General features: G+C 40.6%; 1 protein-coding gene across 3 annotated transcripts in view; it reads left to right on the top strand.

The window, feature by feature from the left end:
* ATP8A1 (ATPase phospholipid transporting 8A1) overlaps positions 1-25,355 on the top strand; it is a 232,815-nt gene that overhangs the window by 15,678 nt on the left and 191,782 nt on the right. For 2 of the 3 annotated variants that reach the window (XM_042984609.1, XM_042984610.1), the window contains exons 2-4: positions 18,703-18,817; positions 20,067-20,166; positions 21,331-21,429. In XM_042984609.1, coding sequence (XP_042840543.1) covers positions 18,703-18,817; positions 20,067-20,166; positions 21,331-21,429 — 314 coding nt within the window. Of the gene's footprint in view, positions 1-18,702; positions 18,818-20,066; positions 20,167-21,330; positions 21,430-25,355 lie in introns of those variants that run through there. The other variant, XM_042984611.1, reaches the window with a different exon arrangement.

Genomic DNA, 25,355 nt, shown 5'->3' on the forward strand with positions numbered 1-25,355 from the left:
AGAGGAGGAGGAACAGACTATATATAAAGCCATGTAGGTTGCCAGCCATAAACCAAGTGCATGTAGGTATTAGGGTAAAATTTTTTGTCTATTTCCCAGTTACCTACTGGGTCTAATTATCCTCCCCTTGCTTACCCTTCTCAGAAATGGTAACATTTATAGGATGATACTCGATTATTAGATTTTGAAGACTTTCTTTAAAATTCTGAATGCTTAATTTGTATAACCAAATGAGGAGTAAATACATTCAGCTTATTTTTAGCTGTTGTTATGTCTACTCTGGGAGTGTGATGAATTTGAGCCTTTCTGTAGTGTCATTACTAGTTTTTTGCTAGCCTACCTACTTTTAGTGTGTGGTAGTTAATTAATCTCTTTATTCAGCCTATATTTATAGCCTACGTATGTAATCATCTGCACCTAGAAGAAATACCTGAATGCTTTGCTAAGGGTCTGAAACTTTATGTTAAAGGGTTTATTTTCTTCAGTTTATAATTTTTTCTTTTTTTTAAAGTTTTTATTTAAATTCCAATTAACATACAGTGAAATATTAGTTTCAGGTGTACAATATAGTGGTTCAACCCTTCCATACATCACCTGGTGCTCATCACAAGTGCCCTCCTTAATCCCCATCACGTATTTCACCCATCCCCCCAACCACCTCCCCTCTGGTGGCCATCAGTTTGTTCTCTGTAGTTAAATGTTTGTTTCTTGGTTTGCCTCTAGCTTTTTTTTTCCCTTTGCTTGTTCGTTTTGCTTCTTAAATCCCACACATGAGTGAAATTATTTGGTATTTGTCTTTCTCTGACTTACTTTGCGTAGCATAACACTCTCTAACTCCATCCACATCTTTGCAAATGGCAAGATTTCATTCTTTTTATGGCTGTGTAGTATTCCCTTGTGTGCATGCATGTATATATCTTCTTCCTTATGCATTCATCAGTTGAAGGACACTTGGGCTGTTTCCATAATGTGGCTATGGTAGATAATGCTGCTGTAGACATCAGGGTGCATGTATCCCTTTGAATTAGTATTTTTGTATTCTTTCATTTATCCCACAATGATGTTCAGTCTTTTACCAGTTAATGTACAGAAAATGAAAACTTACAAGTCCTTTACCTGCTTTCTCTGGTTGCCGAGATGAAACTCACTTTTGAGACACTGAATTTAGCCAGTGGGGTTTCTCTGTGGCCACATGTATGGGTGCTGGGTGTCTAGCTTCAGGATGTGATTATTTCAAACTGAGGATTAGAAAAGAAACTCCACGGTGCCTTAGAGCCAATGCATCGTGTCCGATTGTTATGTGACTGTTTTTTATTGTTCTCTTCTATCCTTGTTGTCTCGGCATTTAGACTTTGTTTTTTTCCAAGGTGATAATGTGACTTGTACTCCACAGATGGAAATCTTTTTTAAAAGCCTGATTTTGACCTAGGAATTGAGGGAAAGTTACAAATTGTTGGCTCAATTTAACCCCAGATGGCTACTTATTCTTGTCTTTTTGTTTAAAGTTCAATGAAAGAATCATTACACGAGTTGGCCTTTTGTTGACTTCTTAGTGAATTAGGAAAGAAGGAAAAAAAACTCTCTTAATTTTCCCAAATGCCAAGTTGAATCTTTCTTGATCTTATTAAGTGGCTTTCCCTGTGGAATTTATCCGTATGGTTGGTGAACTACTCCCTTATGTTTTAATTTTAACTAAGTCTGAATACCAAGATTTCAATATGTATAATAGTTTTCCTTATGAGATATCAGACATTTTTTCCATATGTTCAGCTGGAATTGTCCTTTTTTTTTAATATTTTTAAAAAATTTTTTTAACATTTATTTATTTTTGAGACAGAGAGAGACAGAGCATGAATGGGGTAGGGTCAGAGAGAGGGAGACACAGAATCCAAAACAGGCTCCAGGCTCCAAGCTGTCAGCACAGAGCCTGACGCAGGGCTCAAACTCACGGACCACGAGATCATGACCTGAGCCGAAGTTGGCTGCTTAACTGACTGAGCCACCTAGGTGCCCCTGGAATTGTCCTTTTTAAAAAATTCTGTTGACTCAAACTAGAATCAACATCTTTACTCTTTATACTTCGTGTGTTATTAGTCTATTTGGTACCAGACTATTTAACATGGTAGCCACTTAAAAAGTGGAGTGCCTTTGTTTTCAGTGGCACAACAGAACTTGAGACTATAACTTTCTTAGCACTGTCACCACTCTCCTCAGCACCTTACACTGTCACCTTGTAATAATAGTTGGCTTAAGAGAAAATGAAGCATTTGGGCTCCCAATAGGCTTGGAGTGATAACTGACTTCTGGCTCTCCCAAGCTGTGTGGCCTTGGGCAAGTCACATAACCTGAGACTCCATTTTCCTTTGACAGAATGGTCGTAATACCTACCGGTAAATCCTCTGCCTGTTGTGTAGACTGGCTGCATGCTGGGACCTCCCAAGGAGCTTGAAGCACACTGACCCCCGGAGATTCTGATTTCACCTTGGGGATAGGAGATGAAACAAGGAGCAGTGATAGTGGCTTTGACTACTAGGTATCAGTGGAGGCGACAAGAAGTGGTCAAATTGAGAACATGGTCTGAAGGTAGATTTAACAGATTCGTTTATGGATAGGATGTGGAGCATTAGAGAAAAAGAGGAGTCAAGAATTAATAAAATTTTAGGCCCTCAGCCCAGAACGATCGTGCCATTTACTGAGATAGAAAACACCGGCATGAAGGACTGAAAATATCCTTGCATCTTAGAAAAGAGTGGGAAGCCCACATGTGCCCATATGTATGTTTGTGTGCATTTCTTTAAATTTTCTTAGAATATTGCACTTATTCTAAAATCAGGATTTCCATCTTCTACCTCCTTTATCTTCTTTGAATATTCTTTAGAACCTCAGTAAACATAACTATCAGTGTCTTACCTGCTGCAATGGATTTTAGAAGTCCAGGAACTGTATGGATTTAATCTATTTGGGATTGATACTTCTGTCATGACTTTTCACTCCATAATCAGAGTCAATGAGAACTTTCTTTCATGTCCTCATCATGTTCTTTTGGTTCTTGAGGTATTCCAAGCTGCAGGGACATCCTTCAGAGTGGAGAAATTAAATGAAAGCACTTCCTATAAAGTAGGCGCTAAGCTAAGCAAATAAGACTTGAACCTGTGTCTGTTGAGTGATTGGGATAAGATCAAGCTGTTCAGATTTTGGAAGCTGAGGTTTTTAATGGGCTGGAGTGGTTTTAAAATCTCAGTATTTTCCCCTTTGCTCAACAATGGCCAAGCCATTCCAGCAGATCTACAGGGCTGACTTTGTGATTCTAATTAGTGGTGATAGCCTGTGGAGACACTAGCACTGAATTACTAGGGTCTCCCTGCAGTGGGTGATTTTTATTTAGAGTGCTAGAAGGTTCTTGAAGCATCTGTTCCATCCATCCTTGCATCATTCTTGTTCCACCTGCTAACTGGGTAGGGTTGATGGCAGTCTCACACATGTGTAGGTGTCATTGCTTTGATGTCACTGAGCACAGTGCTGGGTCTCCTCAGTCTCTGCAGCCCACCAGCTGTCATTCACACACCCTGGTTTAATCTGCTCGGTGGAAGTTTCTCCCTTGTTCTTTAGCCACATCCTGAAGGAAGCCAGCTCTGCCTTATTTGCTTTTGTGAAGGTGACTCCTAGATCTTTGAGCCTATCTTGTCTAACCAGTCTTGGTAGGTTCTTTAATACTAACCACAGTGCCTACTGCAGACCAGCCCTCCCCAGCCACACCCATTCTTAAGGTCACGTTGGGATTTGGTGGAGTTCTCTGGTGTTCCTTTATGGATTTCCCCTTTTTCTAGCCTTGTTCAGTGGACTTGTTGGATACTTTGCATGCCAGATTGTGACACTGCTCATCTTCAGTAGGCAGATGAGAGTTTCACCCCTTTCCTTACCCTGGGCAGCGTCCTGTAGAGTAAAATGCTATTCTTGCTTGTGGGCATTTTATGTTGCTGTGTGTGCTAAACCGACTTCTCTGCCAAAGTCGTAATTAGCAGGTAGGCTTTATGTTCTTTGCAGGGTGTTTTTGATGGTTGAGGCCTTGTTAAAAAATAAAGAAGTATTATTTCTCTCTTGCAAAGTCACAATGGAGGTAAGAAGCAGGTGGCTGTCAAACTCCGCTGACTCATCCTGAGAATAATACAGCAGCAAAACAATGTTATTTGACTGTTTCTGCTTCTTTTAATAAAATGAGAACTAGTCTGTTGGAACCAGTCATGTGTCTACCTGTTTTTACATTATAAAATGCATAAATGGCTCTAAAAATGAAAGTCGTAATAATTCAGATAATTTTCATGATTGTTTATTTGTATTTTTTCCCCAGTATGTTTTCAGGGCTGGGTCATTCAGTTATATCTTCCTAGGAACGCTTTGCTACCGAAGAGGTTGACTAGCTTGCAAGGATTTTTATCAATTCATTAATGCTTTTCTCCATGTATAAAGTGATTAAAACTTGGTCATGTATTGGCACTGTATTTATGGTTCTCTGATGACCTCAGAATTTTCTTAGAAAAAAAAATCATTTTAAAAAGATAGCCTTGTAGAATTGCAGAGTGGGAGGGAGCTGAGAGATTATACAGTGCAACACAGTCCCTGACACAGCTGGCCTAGCAATTGGTTACCCAGTTCCTGCTTGAATACCTCTCAGTGTGAAAATAGACAGTCCATTCCATTCTCAGCCACGTCTAATTCTTAGCAAGTGCTTTCTAGAACCTTCAGTTTATCCAAACTCCCAAAACCCTCTCCAATTCTGATTTTTTATGTCATTTGCACGTTTATTAGTAGTACCATGTATGTCCTTATTCTGTCATTGGGATCCAGGCAGTCTGGCTCCAGAGCCCTCTTGAACTTATGTTTTTATTTTAACTGTCCCAAGGGATCCTTTTGTATCAGAGCATAGATTCATGGGACTCAGTCTTCGGGGTCACTCATTCTGGACAGTATTGTCCTGTGTTTTCCTCCCTGTAATGTACTTTATTTCAAAGATACTTTGTACCTTTGGCCTGCATGTGGCTTCAGGGTAGTGTGACCCCCTCCAGCCCCACTCTCTGTGACGGTCCCTGCTCAGTGCTGAGTCTGCCTGCCTATGTCTCTGGACCATAAGTCCATATTCCCAGGAGGGGATCTGATTGGCCTAGCTGGTCAGGTGCCCCTTGTTAACCCTGACACCCCAGGCCAGGGTAGTAGGTCAGGAGAGGAGTAGAGGGGCAGGAACCAAGGGTATCTCAGGGTAAGCTCCTTCAGAAGGGCTTGAAGGCAAGGGGGAACCAAAGGAAATTTCCAATGTGAGCCCTGTCTGACGATGTTGGTCAACTAGTTGAGAATCTACATCGTTACATGATCATGAAACCTATATGTCTGTGTTTAAAAGAATAGAGCCTAGCTGAAAGCCTTGTTGAAATCCATATGCTAAAGTCTCCATTTTTAAAAAGGAAAGAGTCTGTGGGCTTGCTGGTCCCCGATGGTCTCCTCCTTCCTTTAAACCATTCTTTTAGTCCTCTACACTTGATTTTTGACTGGCATTGACCCCAAACTCATTGGCCAGTAACAGTATTGTTCAGACCTAGGTAATATAAAAGACCTTTTTTTGAAGGGGAAATTAAAAAAAAAATTTTAATGTTTATTTATTTTTGAGAGAGACAGAGACAGAGTGTGAGTGGGGGTGGAGCAGAGAGAGAGGGAGACACAGAATCCGAAGCAGGCTCCAGGCTCTGAGCTGCTAGCACAGAGCCCGATGTGGGTGTCAAACCCACAAACCGTGAGACCAACCATGACCTGAGCCAAAGTTGGATGCTTAACCGACTGAGCCACCCAGGCACCCCAAAGGGGAAATTTTTTAAAAATCTGAGTATATATCCCATGTATGAGAAATACCCCTTTTTTTAAAGTTTATTTATTTTTGAGAATGAGAGAGAACACAAGCAGGAGAGGGGCAGAGAGAGAGGGAGAGAGAGAACCCCAAGCAGGGATTCTCCACACTGTCAGTTCAGAGCCCGACGTGGGACTCAAACTCATGAACCGTGAGATCATGACCTGAGTTGAAATCAGGAATCAGATGCTTAACCAACTGAGCCATCCAGGCGCCCTGAGAAATGCTGCTTTTAAAAGAGTGAAATCCAGGTGCCTAGGTGGCTCACTCAGTTGGGAGCCCAACTACAGCTCAGATCATGATCTCGTGGTTTGTGGGTTTGAGTCCCACATCGGGCTGTATGCTGACAGCTCAGAGCCTAGAGCCTGCTTCGGATTCTGTGTCTCCCTCCATCTCTGCACCTCCCCCACATGTGTTCTGTGTGTGTCTCTCAAAAATAAACAAACATTAAAAATTTTTTTTTTTTTTTTTTAAACAGTGACGTCCTATTCAATGTTAACTGAATTCTCAATGCTAAAGGGAAATGTTTTTAGCCGGAGAATTTATTTTCAGATTTTTACCATAACCTTTAGAAATTGTAGTTCCCATTATGTAAATCTGTGAACTCTAAAAGCACCTCTGTAGACTATGTTCGTAAACAGTTTCTAAAGTACAGGATTCTCTTTCTTTTCTGTTTAGAGCACTGGGACAGCTGTTTCTTGCCTTCCACTTCTGTAACCTCTCGCATTCACCATGGTGTCTTCTATGATGAGTGACAATCCACAGAATGATTCTGCAGGTTCTCATAGCTCTGCAGGTTTGAAAGCGTGTGTGTGTATGTAGATGCAGGCCTAGATATGCTGTCAGATATGAGTTCATTTAGAGCAGCTAGGTGCGGGCTTTTCTTTTTTTAGCAAGCCTCTACCTTCTTTTGTGCCTCATTCCTCCAACTAATGTTTGTTCCAACTTTTCTAAGAAAGTCTTAAGTTGATCACCCTTGATAGAGAATGAAGTAGGAAAAGTAGGAGTTGAGAAGTGCTGTTATTTCTTTTATTTTCTGTTAACAGTATGCCATCAGTTGCAGGCAGCACACCTGTCCCAGCAATTCCTTGTACTCCACATGGAAGGCAAGAAAACATTTAGTAGTCTCTAACATTTTTTTTAATGTTTATTTTTATTTTTGAGAGAAAAAAATACATGGGGGAGGGGCCGAGGGAGAGGGGGAGGCACCGAATCCGAAGAAGGCTTCAGGCTCTGAGCTGTCAGCACAGAGCCCAACATGGCACTTGAACCCACAAACCTTGAGATGGTGACCTGAGCCGAAGTCGGACGCTTAACGGACTGAGCCACCCAGTCGCCCCAGTCTAACATTTTTAAAAACACCTTTCCTTTGTTCTCAGATGTCTGTGCATCTGTTATTATTCACTCTTGAACTTGTGAGCCGATTTCCAACCTTTTCCATGATCTTGTTTATGTTTTACTGGTGCAGTGGCACTGCTCTCTTTGAATACACCTCCCTTTCCCCTGTGTCAGGACTTCCACAGTCAGTCAGCATGTTGCTTTAGACAGCCTTCCAGACTTCTGTCCTTTTTGGGTCTCGATGATAACTTAAAATGTGTCCTCCCAAAGTCTAGAATACATACGTGTCTGGTTTAGCCTGGTATTCCCCTTTTTTGCCTGTCAAAAGCTCTTTGGTACAGTTATGTTTTCTACAGTTTCAGTTCTGTTTTATCACTTTTGCACTGATTAGAGTCCAATCCATGGTGGCAATTCCTCATCTTGTGTCTGTGCCTTCTCAGAGATGAATTTGAATGCGAGACAAGTCAATGGTGCTTTTAGCTAATTGAGACTTCGAGGAGATGCCTGGTGGATGTCTGGCAGTTGAAACCCCTCACTGCTAGTGCAGTCTGTTTCTGTGCCAAGTTTTAAGTCTGTATCTAATATATGTATTCTCGGGAACATACCATTTATTGCTTTTATCTGACCAAGTGATCTATGGCCTGTTCTCAAGGAGGTATCATTAAATTCCTTCCATCTTTTATTGTTCTTCTTCCTTTCCTGTTAAGCATGATTTAGCATTAATAAAAATGTTTATTATTTCTAACAATTCAGCATGCCCAAGATGATTATTTTCCAAGGTTAACATGCAAGGCTGACGGCCAAGGAAATTGGGTGCTTACTATGTGTGAGGTTCAACACTAGGCAGGCCCTAGATTTTCATGTGATGCTGCTTAAGGAAAGCCTTTCTTCCTGATGTCAGGAATACTTATTTTAGCGTCCACCACTTAGAATTGATAGTACTGCTTTTGGAGTTTGCTGCAATTCAGCATGAGTTCAGGAAATAGCCATTTTTTTTTCCTATTCTAGATAAGAAATGTTGTCTATGTGGTTTCACGCTTATTTATTTTTAGATCAGTTCCCACAAAGACACTTAAAGAAAAATATCTTTACCATTTATTGTATGACAGGTCCTGATAGAAGAATATATTAGTGGGTATCAAGACAGGCAAAAAAACTGTAAACTACTGGGAATTTTTGGATGCCTGATATTAAAATAGAAAATTTAGTGAACATTTATTACATGGAAGAAAATTTCCTGATGTGTTCTTCGTCTCTTCCTGATATTAGAGTAACATACCAGACAGTTACTTTCATGTGCCCTTATGCCTGTCCTGTCTCAGTGCATAAGTTAGGTTTATCTGTAACATCTATTATTCTCAGCTGCTGTAATGTAGCAGTATTCTTACACAGAGAGTTGTGACACTGAGGCTTTTCTTTCCAGGAAGCAGCTTTATTCATGCCGGCACTGTTCAGTTGGGTTCGTACCCGAAGAAGTGAGCCCCGAACACCACGTGGCAGTTTTTTTTTTATACATTTTCTATTTCTTTGTCTCCCATATATGGTAACACACAAACATGCAGTCTGATTAAGTGGTCTCATGTTACAAGGTCATGAGGGATGTTGTCACATACTGGTATAGCCAGGTTGCCTTAAGGTTTTGTTTGTTTGTTTGTTTCCATTCCTTAGTGAGGGGACCCTACCACAATATACCTAAACTATAGGTCAAAAGATTAATATTGGAGTGATCACAAGACCACTTTATATTCAAAACTTTTGTAAGTGATACTTCAAGGAGGAATGGTCAGAGAGGGTGCTTTCACATCTAAGTAGCATCTAACAAGACCATGAGGGTAGGAGAGATTTATGGTTGGAAAAACTATTGATATGAAACAGGGAAAGTAGAGGAGAAATAGAGTTAGAAGTCAGGTCAAGCTTATTTGTTGAATGAATGAATACCTCCATTAGTGTTAAAGCTTTAGAGCTAGGTTGTACTTTAATCGGTTTCCCTGTATTGTCTTGGGTATGATACTCACTGGCTCTGACCATGAGCAGTTCTCCATTAGAAGTAGTTCCTGTATCTTCATCATTTTGAGAAAATTCTTTAAAACCCTTACAGAAGGGTTCACTCCTTTTTTTAAAGACTGAAAGCAACCCATTTTTGAAGCAGATAACCGTATTTTACATCAGTGGAGTAAGTGGATGTCCTTTGTTACAACATTTTGTTGTAACTCAGTTGGGCTTGAGGGTAATGAGCTACCATTTGCATGAATGATAAAAAAAAGGAGGGGAAGTTAGGAAAGCGAGGGATGTGGAAAGCTTTTTGACTGTAGTGCAAATTCTTTAGGGTGACAACCCATAGTTATCTCAGAACATGCTGGACGCGGGGCTTGGTTAGGACAGCTGTTAACATCAGAGGAGATCTGCTCTAGCAAGTAGGGCCAGTTGGGGAAGGTTCTAGGCAGCCTGGTGATTTTGTGGGCAAGAAAGCCAAGGATGCTCCAAGGCAATTTGACTAATAGATGGATAGCTCAGATCAGTCTTATGTGTGCTCAACCTTTCCATACATCCAGATTGCACATTGACCATTTCTAGTCGACCATGGGCCATGTGCCCACCTTTAAGTCAAAAAGGGGAACACTAACTTGATGCAGCAGATCCTAAAGACTGCCAGCAGTTGTGCAAGAAGAGTTCTCCAAAGAAAACCAAGGATTTTTCAGGAGAAGCAGATGCTGAGCTGAAATGAGCAGCAGATGTCCACTGCACTGAGCCTAAATCAACAGTCAGGTATAAATCAACAGGAAGGTATATTGCTGCAATTGAAAATTTCATTTCCCTTCTGGCTATTGCAACCATGATCTAGAAATTTGAGACAGATTGCTAAATAATTTCTATTTTCCATACTTTTAAAGGTGTTTGATTTCTTCAATGCCATCTTTGAAAATGTAGCGTGTGAGTCTTAACCTCTAAAGCACCCCGTTCCTTGTTCCCAGCCCCGTTGTTTTTCTTCCCTTTGTTCTTTCCCTCAGCAGCTGCTGCCAAGCTCACAATCGAACATTTGAAATCGCTCTTCTGCTCCAACAGCACAGGATATGGGATTTCAAATCTCTTTTGTACCTCTAGTAACTGCTTCTATGTTTCTAATAAACTATATATATAGTAAGATACCATTAAAAACAAAATAAATACAAGCCTGTAAATTATATTTAGCCAAAGATTGCTTTGTTCCAGAAACTTGAGCCAAAAACAAAGCAAAACTACTATTACATGATGACTTCTAATTGTTATTTTTCTCACAGAATAAAAACATACTAAAATTTTGGAAAGGATAATGCTCATGGTTTCCCAATAAGTAGCCCTTAACTTTAATTACACCTAAGTTTGTAGTTGTGCCTCTAAAGTCTCTGGCCAGTTTTCCAGTTCATATTCTTTTATTAGATCCAATGACTCTTGCAAGCAAGACTGTTTGTCTGATGACCCCATTTTGTGTCAAAAACCATGAGCAATTAATATGACCTCTTTAATGTCTAATATTTGAGGCCACTGAGCAAAAGGATATACAGTTGGACTCTCCTGAATATGTTAGGAGATAACGTAATAGATAACTCTGATTCCAGTTTTAGCCTTACTTATAACTGCAATAAACTTGAGACTACAGAAACTCAGTGGTGCTATAACCATATTACCAGGCAACAGAATGATTTTGTATTTTGTTCTTTTCTCCCTCCTACCTACCCACCCCTGCTTTTCTGTTGCATAACCCCCCACACAGATGACAATTTGGGGGAAAACATTTACTTACTTAATATTAATTTATAAAATCATAGGGTAAAATACATTATTTTGCTATCTATACTTAGACACTGGTCACAATTTTCATTATAATTTATCCACAAATTTTAAAAATGTTAATACCAGGGTGCCTGGGTGGCTCAGTCGGTTAAGCGTCCAACTTCGGCTCAGGTCATGATCTCACGGTTCCTGAGTTCAAGCCCCCCATCAGGCTCTGTGCTGACAGCTTGGAGCCCGGAGCCTGCTTCAGATTCTGTGTCTCCCCCTCTCTCTGCCCCTCCTTAACTTGTGCTCTGTCTCTCACTCACTCTTTAAAAAAAAATAAACATTAAAATGTTTTTTAAATATTAATACCTACATTGATGTCCTTAAGACTTGTTTTTCTCATTTCAAGTATTTTGAAAGGGAGATTAATTTTATAATATCTGGATGTAGGATGGGCTGACAGGAAATGTACGAGTGACAAGTATTGTGCTACATTGTGCTAACATAATGCCATTTAATTCTCTTAATAACTGTTTTATGCATGAGGATGCTGAGGCTCAGAACACAATAATTTGTGGTGTTCTGTACAAATTTGTGTACATATCTGACCATAAAGCCTATTCCTTTTCCCCACAGTCTGCCTCTCTGATTATAGTAATAAAAATAATAGCTAGAATTGTTGTATGAGCATGAGGAGCTAGGCACTATCCCAAGTACTTTATACACATGCATTATTTCATTTATTCCCCACAAAAACCTATGAAACAAAGTCGGCAGCTAGAGTTAAGTAATTTGCTTAAGACAACCCTAGCTCAGGGCGCCTGGTGGCTCAGGTCATGATCTCGTGGGTCAGGAGTTCAAGCCCCGCATCAGGCTCTGTACTGACAGCTGAGGGCCTGGAGCCTGCTTCAGATATTGTGTGTGTGTGTGTGTGTGTGTGTGTGTGTGTGTGTGTGTGTCTCCCTGCCCCTTCCCTGCTTGCATTCCCCCCCATAAATAAATAAATAAATAAATAAATAAATAAATATATATATATATATATATATATATATTTAAAAAAGCTTTTTAAAAGATGACCCTAGTTCATAACTGATGGATGGACCTAAACTGTATCTCTCACTCCATGGTCTGTGCTCCCAGTTATGATTCTGTCATGCCTTCCTTGAGTATACCTTTGGTTTTAGTATTATCAATTGGTATGTTGTAAAAGGAAAATGATGCATGATTTTTAAGGATAGGAGTGTTTGTATGGAGATTCTGTTAAGGGGTTGATCATTTGTTGCATTTGTTATTTTTGTTTGTTTGAGTGATAGTGCAAGCAGAGGAGGGGCAGGGAGAGAGGGGGACACAGGATCCGAAGCAGGCCCCACACTGACACAGTGAGCCCGACGCAGGGCTCAAACTCATGAACCATGAGATTATGACCAGAGCCAAAGTTGGATGCTCAACCGACTGAGCTACCCAGGCACCCCAGTTTTGTTGCATTTAAAATCCTAAAGGTCTCCCTCATCTTGGGCTTTAGCTTCAGACAGCGTGTATATGTGGCATCATACAGGGGTACGATGGTAATGTGTGCTCTGGAGAGGCTGTAAGGGTCAGAGCAGCTCCACCTCCAAAAAAAAATGTGTATGCATCCATTTCATCTCCTGTCACCGCTATGGCACGCAGGCCCCATCATCTTTTACCTGAATTGTCCCAGTAGCCTCAAAACGATCTTCCTGCCTACAACTTTTCAGTGGATTCCTACCACGTTAAGAATATATATTCAGGCTTCTTACTGTTTTCCAATCTGGCCCTGCGTCTCCTTATTTGATGCCTTCCTATTCACTGTTACTGATCCTTATGTACCTGGAAATGCCAACCTTATTCTTGTCTTTAAGGCTCTTCCCCAGCTGGGTCATAAGTGGGTGCCAGGTAGTTGCTGGCAATAGATGATAGTCACTACTTACCTTTTCAAACACGGACCGCATCCTGCTCTTCCCCAGCTGGGTTTACCCTGTCCCTTATTTAATTCCTGGTTGAGGTCCCTCCTCAGCCTCTCCTTGGGGAGGCCTTCCCTTACCACTCAGTATAAAGCCACAGTAGCGGTAGTGGTAACAACAGCAACAATGAGAACAGCTAACGTTTAGTGAGCTTTTACTATATACCAGGCATTGTTTTCTGTATTTATTAGCTCATGGGAGCCTCATGACCTCCCTTTGAAGTAGACGCTATTATCATCTCCATCATAAGATGATGAAACTGAAGCACAGAGGGTTCCGTCAATCACTTGGTTTATTTTCTTCATCACACTTACCATGATCTATATTTATCTTGCTCTACTCTAGAAAGCCAGTTCCTGAGAGAAGGGACTGTGTCTAATTTTCTGCTGTTCCTGAAGCTTTTTGCTGGGACATAGTAGGCACTTATGCTGAAATATGTTGAGTGAATGCATGAATGAATGAACAAATGAACGAACACATGATCAGTCTTATTGGGGCATGATATTTGTGGTGAGAAATAGAAAATTTCAAAGATGATACTTCGGCTCTAATTGTATGAAAAGGACTCAAAGCTCTTCACTTTAATAATCTGTTAGACATTTTTCTTCTCTGTCGCATTATATTGTGTGCATACAAGCATGCGACCATGAATCTGGGCAGAGGAAGAAAGACTATATGTGAATATACTAATTAACCCAGTAGTCCCTGGTCATAAGTGGGTGCCAGGTAGTTGCTGGCAATAGATGATAGTCACTACTTACCTTTTCAAACATGGACCGCAGTCTGACTTTGTAACTGAGTTCTACTGCAGGCCATATAAGGCAGCTGTTGCTGTGAATCATCTGGCTGAAGTAGGGAAATGTTTGTTTTGTTTTTAAATTTCATTGCTTTTCTGAACAAATGACGTATTGACTTTTTTCTCCCTGGTTCCTGGCAAATACTAATCTCATAAGACTTTGGAGCTGAAAAAGAACTTCAGAACCTTAGCCTACCTTCCTCATTTTTACAAGGGGAGAGAAATAACCCCCAGGGATTGCATGGTTTTCACAGGGTCACATAAGTACTCAGTGGAAGAACCACAGCTTGCCTCACAACCACCAAGTGGGTTTAATGATCAAACACCGTTAGGGGAAGATGAACGCTTGTTCACTTCAGGGCCATGATTAGAATGCTGACTCGTCAGCACCTTCTATTTACTCGGTAATGAAAATTATTGCTGAAAGCCGAAATGGTCACCAGGAGGATGTTGCTTCTATATCCCTCTTTAGTAATACAAAGTAGTATCTTCTTGTAGCACGTTCAGTGGCTAAAAGTGATATGTGACTCTTTGCTTCCCTATATTGAAACTCTTGGTCCTTCAGAAGTCTAGAAATAGCATTTGGTTCTGTTATAACTAAGAATGCAGAAATGAGCCTGGTAAAATCCCTGGTTTGTGAAGTAATTTTATCATTTAAATACTAACTTTGTCATTAATTGAAATAGTTAAAAACAATTCGGAAAACAAAAGTGCTTTTCTGCTGGGGAAATAATAAGCAGGATATGACACTACATATAGAATTTTCACTGTACCTGGAATTCTGAATTACTGAATCATTGCCTATTCTTTCTTGCATAAATAGGGAAAAGTATCCTACTTATTCATTTCCGTAAAAGCTAGTGCAGAATAGTTTATTTTAGGAGACTGGTTTCCTTCTGATTGGTTTTAAGACATTACGGACATTGGAGGGTGCAATGTTGAAAGAAGCTAATGTGGTTCAGAAGACACCGTTGAGACTTGCTTCATGTCTGTTCCTTACAGTGCTGTGTGTGACTGTGCCTGCCAGGGTTCGCCCTGTAGCACTTTTAGTTTAGGAAGAGTAATGATGCTATTAGCAGATGTCAAATGCCTGAGTGAACACTGAGGACACGGGGGTGACTAGGGGTGGTTTTCCTGGAATATTCAAGATGTGTTGAAGGAGTGTGGATCTGGTGTCACTATCATTAATTTCTGTGTCTGTACTTGGGACCATATTGAGATGCCCCCCCCCGCCCCCGCTCCCCCAAGAACTTGAAAATGCAGGAAATGAGTTTGCTTTCTTATTTTTTTTGTAAGCTCAACTCATGATAGGAGCAGACTCGCCTGCAAGAGAGACATATCTGTTCCTAGGCCTGTAAGGTTTGATGGTAAAAATCCCATTCACAGATTAAATGTCAATTTCAACTTGGAGAAGGAGATGGTCAGGAAAGAGGTGAGTCAGGGAGTTAAACATTGGTAGCACCCTTCTCAGCTCTGTGGAGGGGCAGAGAATTAGTTGTGTGCAACAGATTTGAAGCACGGCCCCATTGCCAGGTATCCCAACAGACTTTGAAGATTTGGGCTCTACGGGTGCGTCTACCCCTGTTGTGAGATTGGGTGCGTCAGGCTGTGCTAGCCCGATGCTGTTAGACTCTTGTCATCTACCAGTGGGTTAATTCATCAGATGTTGAGGGATTGATATGTTACCCATATGTCCAGACCTAACCTGCTTATTTCTATAATGTAAGATGAGAGTTCCTTGAAGATTCTAAGTATAACAGTTACAGACTTTCCCATTCCAGTTTAGTAAGAATACCAGCCTTTCTCCCAGATGCCTTCATGGATTATTCCTGAGGACCTGTGAGGTTAGGTACATTCACTGAGATATTCCTGAGAGTTCCTGAGGTCCCTGTGTCTACTTACTGCTGGCTTGCTGCCACCTGCAAGGAGTAACTAGGGATTCTGGGCCAAATGCTAGGTGGTACTTGTGACACCTGGCTTTCGACATCATGGGAACGGGCTTCAGGTGCCTGCGGGGTCTCTCTATCACTGCTGATGGAGGAGCTTGGGTGGCTGAGCTCCCTGGAGCCCTGAAGAGATAGGACAGGGTGACTGGCAGCTCCCATTGGTGGAGTGCCTGGCTCCCTGCTTTCAGTGCAGCTCTCCCTCCCTCCTTCAGTATCACACCTGCGCAGGGCATCCCACTGCCTGAGCCCCAAGGGTTCATGACCTGATCACCTGCCAAAGGTCCCACCTCCTAATGCCATCAATTTGGGATTACCTGTCTACATATGAATCTGGGGGAGATGCAAATGTCCAGTCTATAGCAATCCATATATAAAATTTTGATTATATAAAACTAGGGGGGAAACCTGTATCTAAAACGTGGTGCGGTGAAAGAGAGTTATTAACCATGTGAGCAGAGGCAAAGCTGCCCGTGTGCTTCATTCAGACTGTAAAATGGATATGACAGCACTCACTTGGGAGCCATGTGGCCTCCAGAGTGACCATCCTCACTCTGCGCCTCTCTACTTGGAAAGCTTTCAGTGGCTCGCTGCCAACCAGAGGATGCGTTCCAGACTTCTTCGCCAGCATGAGAGGTCTCCCGAGATCTGCCCGTGTGCTTTTTCAGCACATCGCACTGCCTTTACCTTGCCCTTTGTCTATGCTTCAGCTCTGTTGCGTCCTCTGCACACAACTGCGTCCCCATACTCGTGTTGCCCACCTCTGTAGAAAGCCTAAGTGATTTTCTGGTTTCATATAGCAACAGACCCCACAGGCAAGCTTTTCTTATACATTTTGTTACCAGCACTTGGCTGCCATTAGTTCTTTATCAATGGGTGGAGAAGCATTTACTTGCCCTCAAAAAAAAAAAAAAGAAAAGAAAAGAAAAGGCCAAATAACCACTCCTTTGTCATTTGGTGTTTATTCAGCAAACATTTATTGAGTACCTGCTGTTGGTTGGTACTGGTGTTCGGATGATGAGTAACACACCCTCTGGGTGTGGCCTCTGGGAGTTCCCATTCTGGGAAGGAGAGACAGACTCAGAAGCAGGCAGTAACAAAATCTTCTGATTTGGGTGTTTTGCTGGGGACTGGGAAGTGCAGAGGGCTATGGGAATACAGAGAAGAAACACTGACTTAGCATCTTAGAGTACTTAAGAAGAAACCCTGTCAGCAGGTTTTATAGGAGGAGTTGGAATTGCCTGAATAAAAAGAGAAGAAAACTGGGTTTTTAATAGAATACTGTTGGTGGCTCTTTCTAGGAAAGGAGTAAGGACTGATTTAATCTAGTCTCAGTTAATTCTTACTAGAAGGTAAAAGAAGCAGTTTAATGTTTTATGTTCTTTTAGAACTTCTATGTATTTTTTTTAATGTTTATTTATTTTTAAGAGAGAGAGAGAGTACGTGCAGGGGAGGGGCAGAGAGAGAAGAAGACACAGAATCTGAACCAGGCTCTAGGTTGTGAGCTGTCAGCACAGAGCCCGACATGGAGCTCAATTTCATGAACCATGAGAACATGACCTGAGCTAAAGTCAGATGCTCAACTGACTGAGCCATCCCGGTACCCTGAGAATTTGTATGTATTTGTATTTTTAAAGTGTTGTCAACTTTGCGATAAGACGTTACCCAGTTGAAATTGCTTGAATCTGTTGCATTGTTAGAATGATCCTGAGGGACGCCTAGGTGGCTCAGTCCATTAAGTGCCTGACTTTTGACTTCAGCTCAGGTCAGGATCTCATGGTTTGTGAGATCGAGCCCTGAGTTGGACTCTGCACTATGGAGTCTCCTTAGGACTCTCTCTCCCCCTCTCTCTCTGCCTTTCCCCCACTTGTTCCATCCCTCTTTTTCTGTCTCTCTCTATCTCTCTTTCTGTCTCTCAAAATAAATAAATAAACAGGGGCACCTGGGTAGCTCAGTCGGTTAAATGGACGAATTTGGCTCAGGTCATGATCTCACTGTTTGTGAGTTCGAGCCCCGCCATCAGACTCTTTGCTGCCAGCCTGGAGCCTGCTTCAGATTCTGTATCTTCCTCTCTCTGCCCCTCCCCTATTCACACTCTGCCTCTCAAAAATAAATAAACATTAAAAAAAAATTTTTAGGGGCGCCTACGTGGTTCAGTCAGTTAAGCATCCGACTTCAGCTCAGGTCATGATGATCTCACTGTCCATGAGTTCGAGCCCTGTATCAGGCTCTGTGCTAACAGCTCAGAGCCTGGAGCCTGCTTCAGATTCTGTGTTTCCCTCTCTTTCTGCCCCTCCCCTGCTTGCACTCTGTCTCTCTCTCTCAAAAATAAACACTAAAAAACAAAAAAACATTAAAAAAAAAGAAACATAAAAAGAAGGAATGACCCTGAGATGACTTGAAATGGTCTTAAGAAATTTGAAGCTCTTTATGAACATAAATTGCAGTTAGTGGAAAGATTAAGATGATTACAGTGAGTTGTGGTCATATCAGAACATGGTGGTTGCCTCTGTAAACCTTAATGTTTATCTTGTTTCTGTCTTCACCCAAAAAGGAAAAAAAAATCCCAGAGAGGTATTAAATATGTATACTTAAGTTTTTTAAATATATTTTGAATTACCTCTGTCTTATTCTTCTTCTCTAAAACTGTAAGGTCAACTAGTTTAAAATGTTTTGTTACTTTTGGATGGATTCTTACATAACAGAAGGAAATAAGTTGACCATTTATGGGGGAACAATGAGTAAGAATTTGCAAAATTTGCAAAGATTTTAAAATGGGTCAGTTTTTATATGATTATTAAATGCTGACTTTTAGTTGAAATATTAGATGTGGGGATTTTCCTTTTCTATTATGAAAGAAACAAGAACACCAATCAGGGAGAAGCTTATAGCTCTGAACAAATTTTAGAATCTCAAGTAGTTATGAAGTATGTTGTGGTCTGGATGATAAAATGAAACGTTTCTTATTGAATCAAAAGACTGTCTCTCTTCAAGGTTATGAGAAGACAGATGATGTTTCAGAGAAGACTTCACTGGCTGACCAGGAGGAAATACGGACTATATTCATCAACCAGCCCCAGCTGACAAAATTCTGCAATAACCAAGTCAGGTAGGAACTGCCAAAGATGGCTTGTCAGGCCAGCCATCACAGCGACACCCGATAGGCCATTTCTCCTCTCTGGCCGAAACAAAAATGCTCACCAAGAGCTTTCGGTGAAATCGGTTCATATTTGAGAACTTACTGGAGGCAGTGTGAATTTGCTGTTTTCTGCATCCTCTAGTCAATAAGGAGATATTAATAAGAATCTGGAAGCTGGAAGGAGGTAAACAGAAAGGGTAAACAGCCATACCCTACCAACTGTACCAATTCTATGTATAGTGTCTGCATGGCGAAAGCTGCTCATGGGTAAATGCCTTTGTCGTAAAGCTGTTACAAGAAGGAGTGGTTATTGTTAGTCAGTTATTTGGCTAACAAAATTCAAGATTTGGTAAGAGGCCTTTGCAGTCCCTCACCAAGAACTCCTTTTGGTTAAATAGTCTTTAAATTCTGGCTTTTGATAGCTGTAAGATTGAGTATGGTGCTGAGGAATGGAGGGCTGTTGCGTTCCTGCACTGGTACATTTGCCTTCCAACAACAGCATAAAAATTATCACCGTTGTAAACACTGTTCACTGAGTGGCCTCTGGATGGAGTGAGTACCCCATCACCCCTCTCACGAGCCCAGTGTTTCTCCAGTGGCCAAATTCCTGGATTTGAGAAATAACCATTTAATATTAATAATTACAGGGGCGCCTGTGTGGCTCAGTCGGTTAAGTGTCCGACTTCGGCTCAGGTCACAATCTCAAGGCTCGTGAATTCGAGCCCCACGGTGGGCTCTATGCTGACAGCTCCGAGCCTGGAACCTGCTTTGGATTCTGTGTCTCCCTCTCTCTGCTCCTCTCCCACTCACACTCTGTCTCTGTCTGTCTCTCTCTCAAAAATAAGTAATATTAAAAGAAAAAGTTTCTGGCCTTGCTCAAATTCCTGATTTTTTGGTAAGATTTTATTTTTTATTAGTGTATTATATACTCTCCTAACTAAAGTTGCTTTTCTTTGTAAGCTACTCCTAGTATGTTAAAAAGGATGATCGGCCAAAAAGAACAAAAGAGATTATGCAGAAAAATTAAACTCTTACTACTTAATTAGATAAGTCTTTTCATTTACTTTCATCTAGGTTAATGACCATTTGCAGTATTCTCCCAAGTTGAAATAGAGGGCAGCTGTCCATCTCATTTTTTATATGATGGTAATAGAATTTTGTAAATGTGGGTGCTAATTATGGATTAATTTTTTATGCTACCTTTCATTTTGTTTTCTAGCACTGCGAAATACAACATAATCACCTTCCTTCCAAGATTTCTCTACTCTCAGTTCAGAAGAGCTGCTAACTCATTTTTTCTCTTTATTGCACTGCTGCAGGTAAAGTCATGTCATAAAACTTTAGTTCAAAGTCAAGTGTTCAGATATTAATAAATGTTTTTGTTAAGCCCATGACCCATCTCCTGAAGCGCATCTAAAACACAGAGAGACAAGCTGGCTGGGGTGGACATTTCCAACTCCTGCTGCAGGCAATATCAGAATTCCACTACTTCTTCAAGCCTTTTGATTCATTTTTGTCAGCTTATTTTTAGCATTCTATACATTCAATATGGCAGGGAGGACATTTGATGGTAAAGAGGGAGGGAAGTTTTTCTTCAAATAGTAATTAAATATTAATTTATTTTAGTAACAGTAATAGTTCTGAACCTTAGAATATAAGAATTACCATTTTAAAACATTTCTTTTTGGGGTGCCTGAGTGGCTCAGTCAGTTGAGCCTCCAACTTTGGCTCAGGTCATGATCTCACGGTCCATGAGTTCGAGCCCCGCATTGGGCTCTGTGCCGACAGCTCGGAGCCTGGAGCCTGTTTCAGATTCTGTGTCTCCCTCTCTTTCTGACCCTCCCCCGTTCATGCTCTGTCTCTCTGTCTCAAAAATAAATAAACATTAAAAAAAATTTTTTTTTAAACATTTCCTTTTGTAATTGAGTAGTAATTCAGGGAAAACAAGTTTCATTGTATTAAAAAGCATACATTCATTGTAAAAATAATAAGAAAACACAACAAAGCGTAAAAAAATTAAAACTATTATTTTTCCACCACTCAGAGACAACTACCCTAAAATTTGGGGTGTATTTTCTCCTGGCCATCTTTCCCCCTGCCCCTCCCAACCCTAAATATTATTTATTCATTTAGCCTACAAAAAGAAGATCGTATAATACATATGTTTTACATTCTGCTTTAACCATACAGCAATGCGTGGCTATTTTCCCATGTGGTTCAGTGTGTTTTTAAAATATCAGTTTTAAAGATGGTATGGTATTAATTTAACTCCCCTACATACAACAGCTTGCCATGAAGCGAGCTATCATGTTCTTCCAGCCACTTACTAGATACGAGCCAATTGCCTCACCCAGTGTTAGTCTGCCGTGAGAGTAAAATCACTGAAGCATATTTTAAGAGGCACTAGGACGGGGTTGTTTTTAAATATGTTATAAACTTGCTGGTTCTCACTGGATTTCTTTTTTTTCCCCCCCCCCAAATAGCAAATACCTGATGTATCACCAACAGGTCGCTACACAACACTGGTTCCTCTGTTATTTATCTTAGCTGTGGCAGCTATCAAAGAGATAATAGAAGATATTGTAAGTATTTGATTTTTTTCATAAACAAATGTGATGGTTATTTTATATACATATTTTTATACATTTTTCTTTAAGTTTAATTCTTGGCAGAGGCTATTTAAAATGCTTATTCAACTTAAAAATATGTAGAATGTATTCTGGAGCTCATTCCTCTTAGTTTCTACAGTTTTACTGTTACAGACCACTTGTTAGAGTGTTCTCCATGTTTGTAGTTTAGTAATAAAAGAAATTAATTAAAAACATTTTTTTAGTGTTTATTTATTTTTGAGAAACAGAAAGAGTGTGAGCAGGGAAGGGGCAGAGAGAGAGAGGGAGACACAGAATCCGAAGCAGGCTCCAGGCTCTGAGCTGTCAGCACAGAGCCCAATGCGGGGATTGAACTCACGAACTGCGAGCTCATGACCTGAGCCGAAGTTGGACATTTAACTGACTGAGCCACCCATGTGCCCCAAGAAATTAAATGTAATAATTGGCTTGGAGAGAAAACTATATTTGAACATTAATTTCAATTATGCCCAGTTTTCAATTTGAACTTTATTTCAAGTTAAACATGGTACCCTCCAAATTATCTAAATGTAAAGGGCTTTTAATGTATTTTTAATTTATAGGCATGGTTTTTACTTTATTAAATACTTTTGATTCCTTTTCATCATTAGTAGTTCTAAGTTTCCTTTTATTTTCTTAAAAGAAAGTACCAACATATATGCTATTTTTATTATTATTCTGTAGTAGCTGAGAAAAGAGGAAGTCCATTTCCCTTTTATAAAATAAGTTCCCCCGGGGCGCCTAGGTGGCTCAGTCGGTTAAGCGGCCGACTTCGGCTCAGGTCACTATCTCGCGGTCTGTGAGTTCGAGCCCCGCATCGGGCTCTGTGCTGACGGTCAGAGCCTGGAGCCTGTTTCAGATTCTGTGTCTCCCTCCCTCTGCCCCTCCCCCGTTCATGCTCTGTCTCTCTCTGTCTCAAAAATAAATAAACGTTAAAAAAAAAAATTAAAAATAAAATAAAATAAAATAAAATAAAATAAGTTCCCCAAAATAAATTCAGACTTTTCTTTTTTCCTCTGTTTTACCGTTATCTTAACTACCTCAGTTGAGGAAGCGAATGTATTTTTTCCTATGCTCTTTAAATACTTGGCCAATCTGAAATGACTTTCTGTCAGGCCTTAGGCAAGTCAGATGGTAAGGTGAGGAAAGGCTGAGACATTCTCTGGGAAGCTCCAATTTAAAGTTGCACAAACATTAATATTATTTCTGTAGAGAATCAAATTGGGAACTCATAAGAACGCATGAGCCATAGCTTCACTAGACTCATTTGAAATGGGTCAAATGTCCATTTGAAGCATCAGTCTCAAAAACCTCCAAGTGTGTAGGAGTATAGACAGAGGTTGTCTGTTTGCATGTCTGTAAAACATCACTATCCTCTTCCCTGGAAATAACATGCTTGAAGGGGACCACAAACTGAAAATGTCAGGGACTCTCTTTTTACCTGTATTGTTCCACACAGACTTACCTTTAAATCCTTTAAATTGTACTTGGATTTGGCAGTCCATAAGGATCGGTCTTTACTATAATTTGTCACTTTCTTTGCTTTATGTAGTCCCTTTTCTCTCTTTGACATAATTTTGATTAAGCATAGGTTATTTACTAGACATTGTGCTGTTGTTTTTGTACATGTTTTTCCCATTTCATTTCTTCAGTACCTTTAAAAGTTGGATATTAATCCCGTTTTAAAGGTAAGGAAACTGGGGTTTAGGGAGGTCATGAGCCTGTCCAAGAACGCAGTTGGGATCAGAGCTCTGTCTCATCCAGTGCTCCTCTATATTGTGGCAAGTCACCAACAGTAGGATCGATCACATTTATTGAGCTTCTGGGATCCATGTGCTGGTTCGATATCCTTTACATTTTTAAGTCTTACAGCAACTCTTTAAAGGATTATTGATATTGCTCCCATTTTACGGATGAGGAAGAGGAGGCACAGAGGAGCAAGGTCACTTGCTCAGGGTCATCCAGTTAATAACTGGGGCTGTCAGAATTCAAAAGAAGGTTTGGCTCCAGAGCCCTGCATTATCATCCCTGCTGGAAGCTGCCTATCTTTCTTCTTTTCCTTCTAACAAACCTCTAAGTTCTCTAGCTATGGTTTTTAGAACCCCTCTCTATGGAAACGTATAAATATTATTAAAAGGTGAATAAAATATTATCCAAAAGGTGTTTTTATTTTAAATAGAACTCTTGTTGGCACAATGTAATAATTGTGTACTATCAGAAAGCAGCTTGCCAGGCAATTCCTGGAGGATATAATAATACTTGTGGGGAGAAATAGTATTACATGGAGTGCTTTTCCAATAAAATCATTGTTAAGAAATTGAGTAAAATAGGGGCACCTGGGTGGCCCAGTTGGTTAAGCATCTGAGTCTTGATTTGGGCTCAGGTCATGATCTCCTGGTTTGTGAGTTCGAGCCCTGCATTGGGCTCTGTGCTGCCAGCATGGAGCTTGCTTGGGATTCTTTCTGTCCCTCCTTCTCTGCTCCTGCCTTGCTTGTGGGCGCATGCATGTGTGCTCGCGCGCACACTCTCTCTCTCTCTCTCTCTCTCACAAGGTAAATAAACTGGAAAAAAACAAAACTGAGTAAAATAAGTCCTTAAGAATGGTTTAACAAGACATTTATGTCAACTTGTAAGGTGATAGAAAGTTTGAAAAAGTACTCCCTAGGGGGAAAAAAATCAAATGGTTTAGATGATTGCCCAAGGAGTATCTTTATCAGTAATGTATCTTTATCAGTAATTGCAGTGAATACATATATTTGTCCATTCCTTCAATGAAATGTATGAAGCAGTACTTCGGTGCCAAGAATTTACTAGGTTACGTATAGGATGTGCTGAACTTTTGTTGCAGTAGTAATCATGTCCCAAATATCAGTGGCTTAAACCTAAGTTTCTTTTCACGTACTCAAAGACACTGCAGGTATTTTTTCTGGGAGGAAGGGAGGGCAGGACGCACCATGTAGTCACTCAGGGATGCAGCTGAATCAAGGGTCTACTGTGTGGAACGTTGGTGGTCACCAGAGCAGAGGGAGAGAGAATGGAGGTCCAGAAGTTTTTGCCCCAAAAATAAAGCACATCACATCTGCTTACAGTCTGATACCAGAACTAGTGACAAAACAAAAAGGAGGCTAATCTCAGTGTCCATGAAAATAGAGGAGAACTAGATAGTGGTGAAGACCAGTAATGTCTGCCACTCTTTCATCAGTGAATAAAACACAGCTTACATTACAGTAAACCTTCTTTTATATTGAACACTCCAGGTGAGACACCTAAGACTTATGCACCCAGTGCATTTTAACACCTGATGCTTTGCCCAGCTCAACAAAATGCAGTTTCCTGTTTTTAATGTGCAGGTAGCAAATGACATAAATACCTACTTGAAAATATTCTGAAATTAGTGGAGAACTTTTCATTTAAAAAAAAAAAAGCATCGTGTCAAATGTCAACTCTTATGATAAGGGTCAAGGTTGGTTGCTAAATGATGATATTCACCACAGAAAACATGCCTTCTTTGCTATACACTTGTTAACTTAAGCTCTGATTAACTTTATTCATTATAAAACAGATGCTTTTTTAAAGTCTACAATATTCAGAGACCAACTACTGGGAATGTGTTAGTGAATAAAAGTAGCCATGATGGAACTTGCAGCCCAGTAGAGGAGACAGACAATCAAGTAACCACACCGGCTATCAGCTATCATAAGAATTAAATGATGCACTGGGGCACCTGGGTGGCTCAGTCAGTTGAGCGTCCGACTTTGGCTCAGGTCATGATCTCGCAATTTGTGAGTTCGAGCCCCGCGTCGGGCTCTGTGCTGACAGCTCCAAGCCTGGAGCCTGCTTCGGATTCTGTGTCTCCTTCTCTCTCTGCCCCTCCCCCACTT

The sequence above is a fragment of the Panthera tigris genome, chromosome B1, assembly GCF_018350195.1.
Source record: "Panthera tigris isolate Pti1 chromosome B1, P.tigris_Pti1_mat1.1, whole genome shotgun sequence".
NCBI lineage: Eukaryota > Metazoa > Chordata > Mammalia > Carnivora > Felidae > Panthera > Panthera tigris.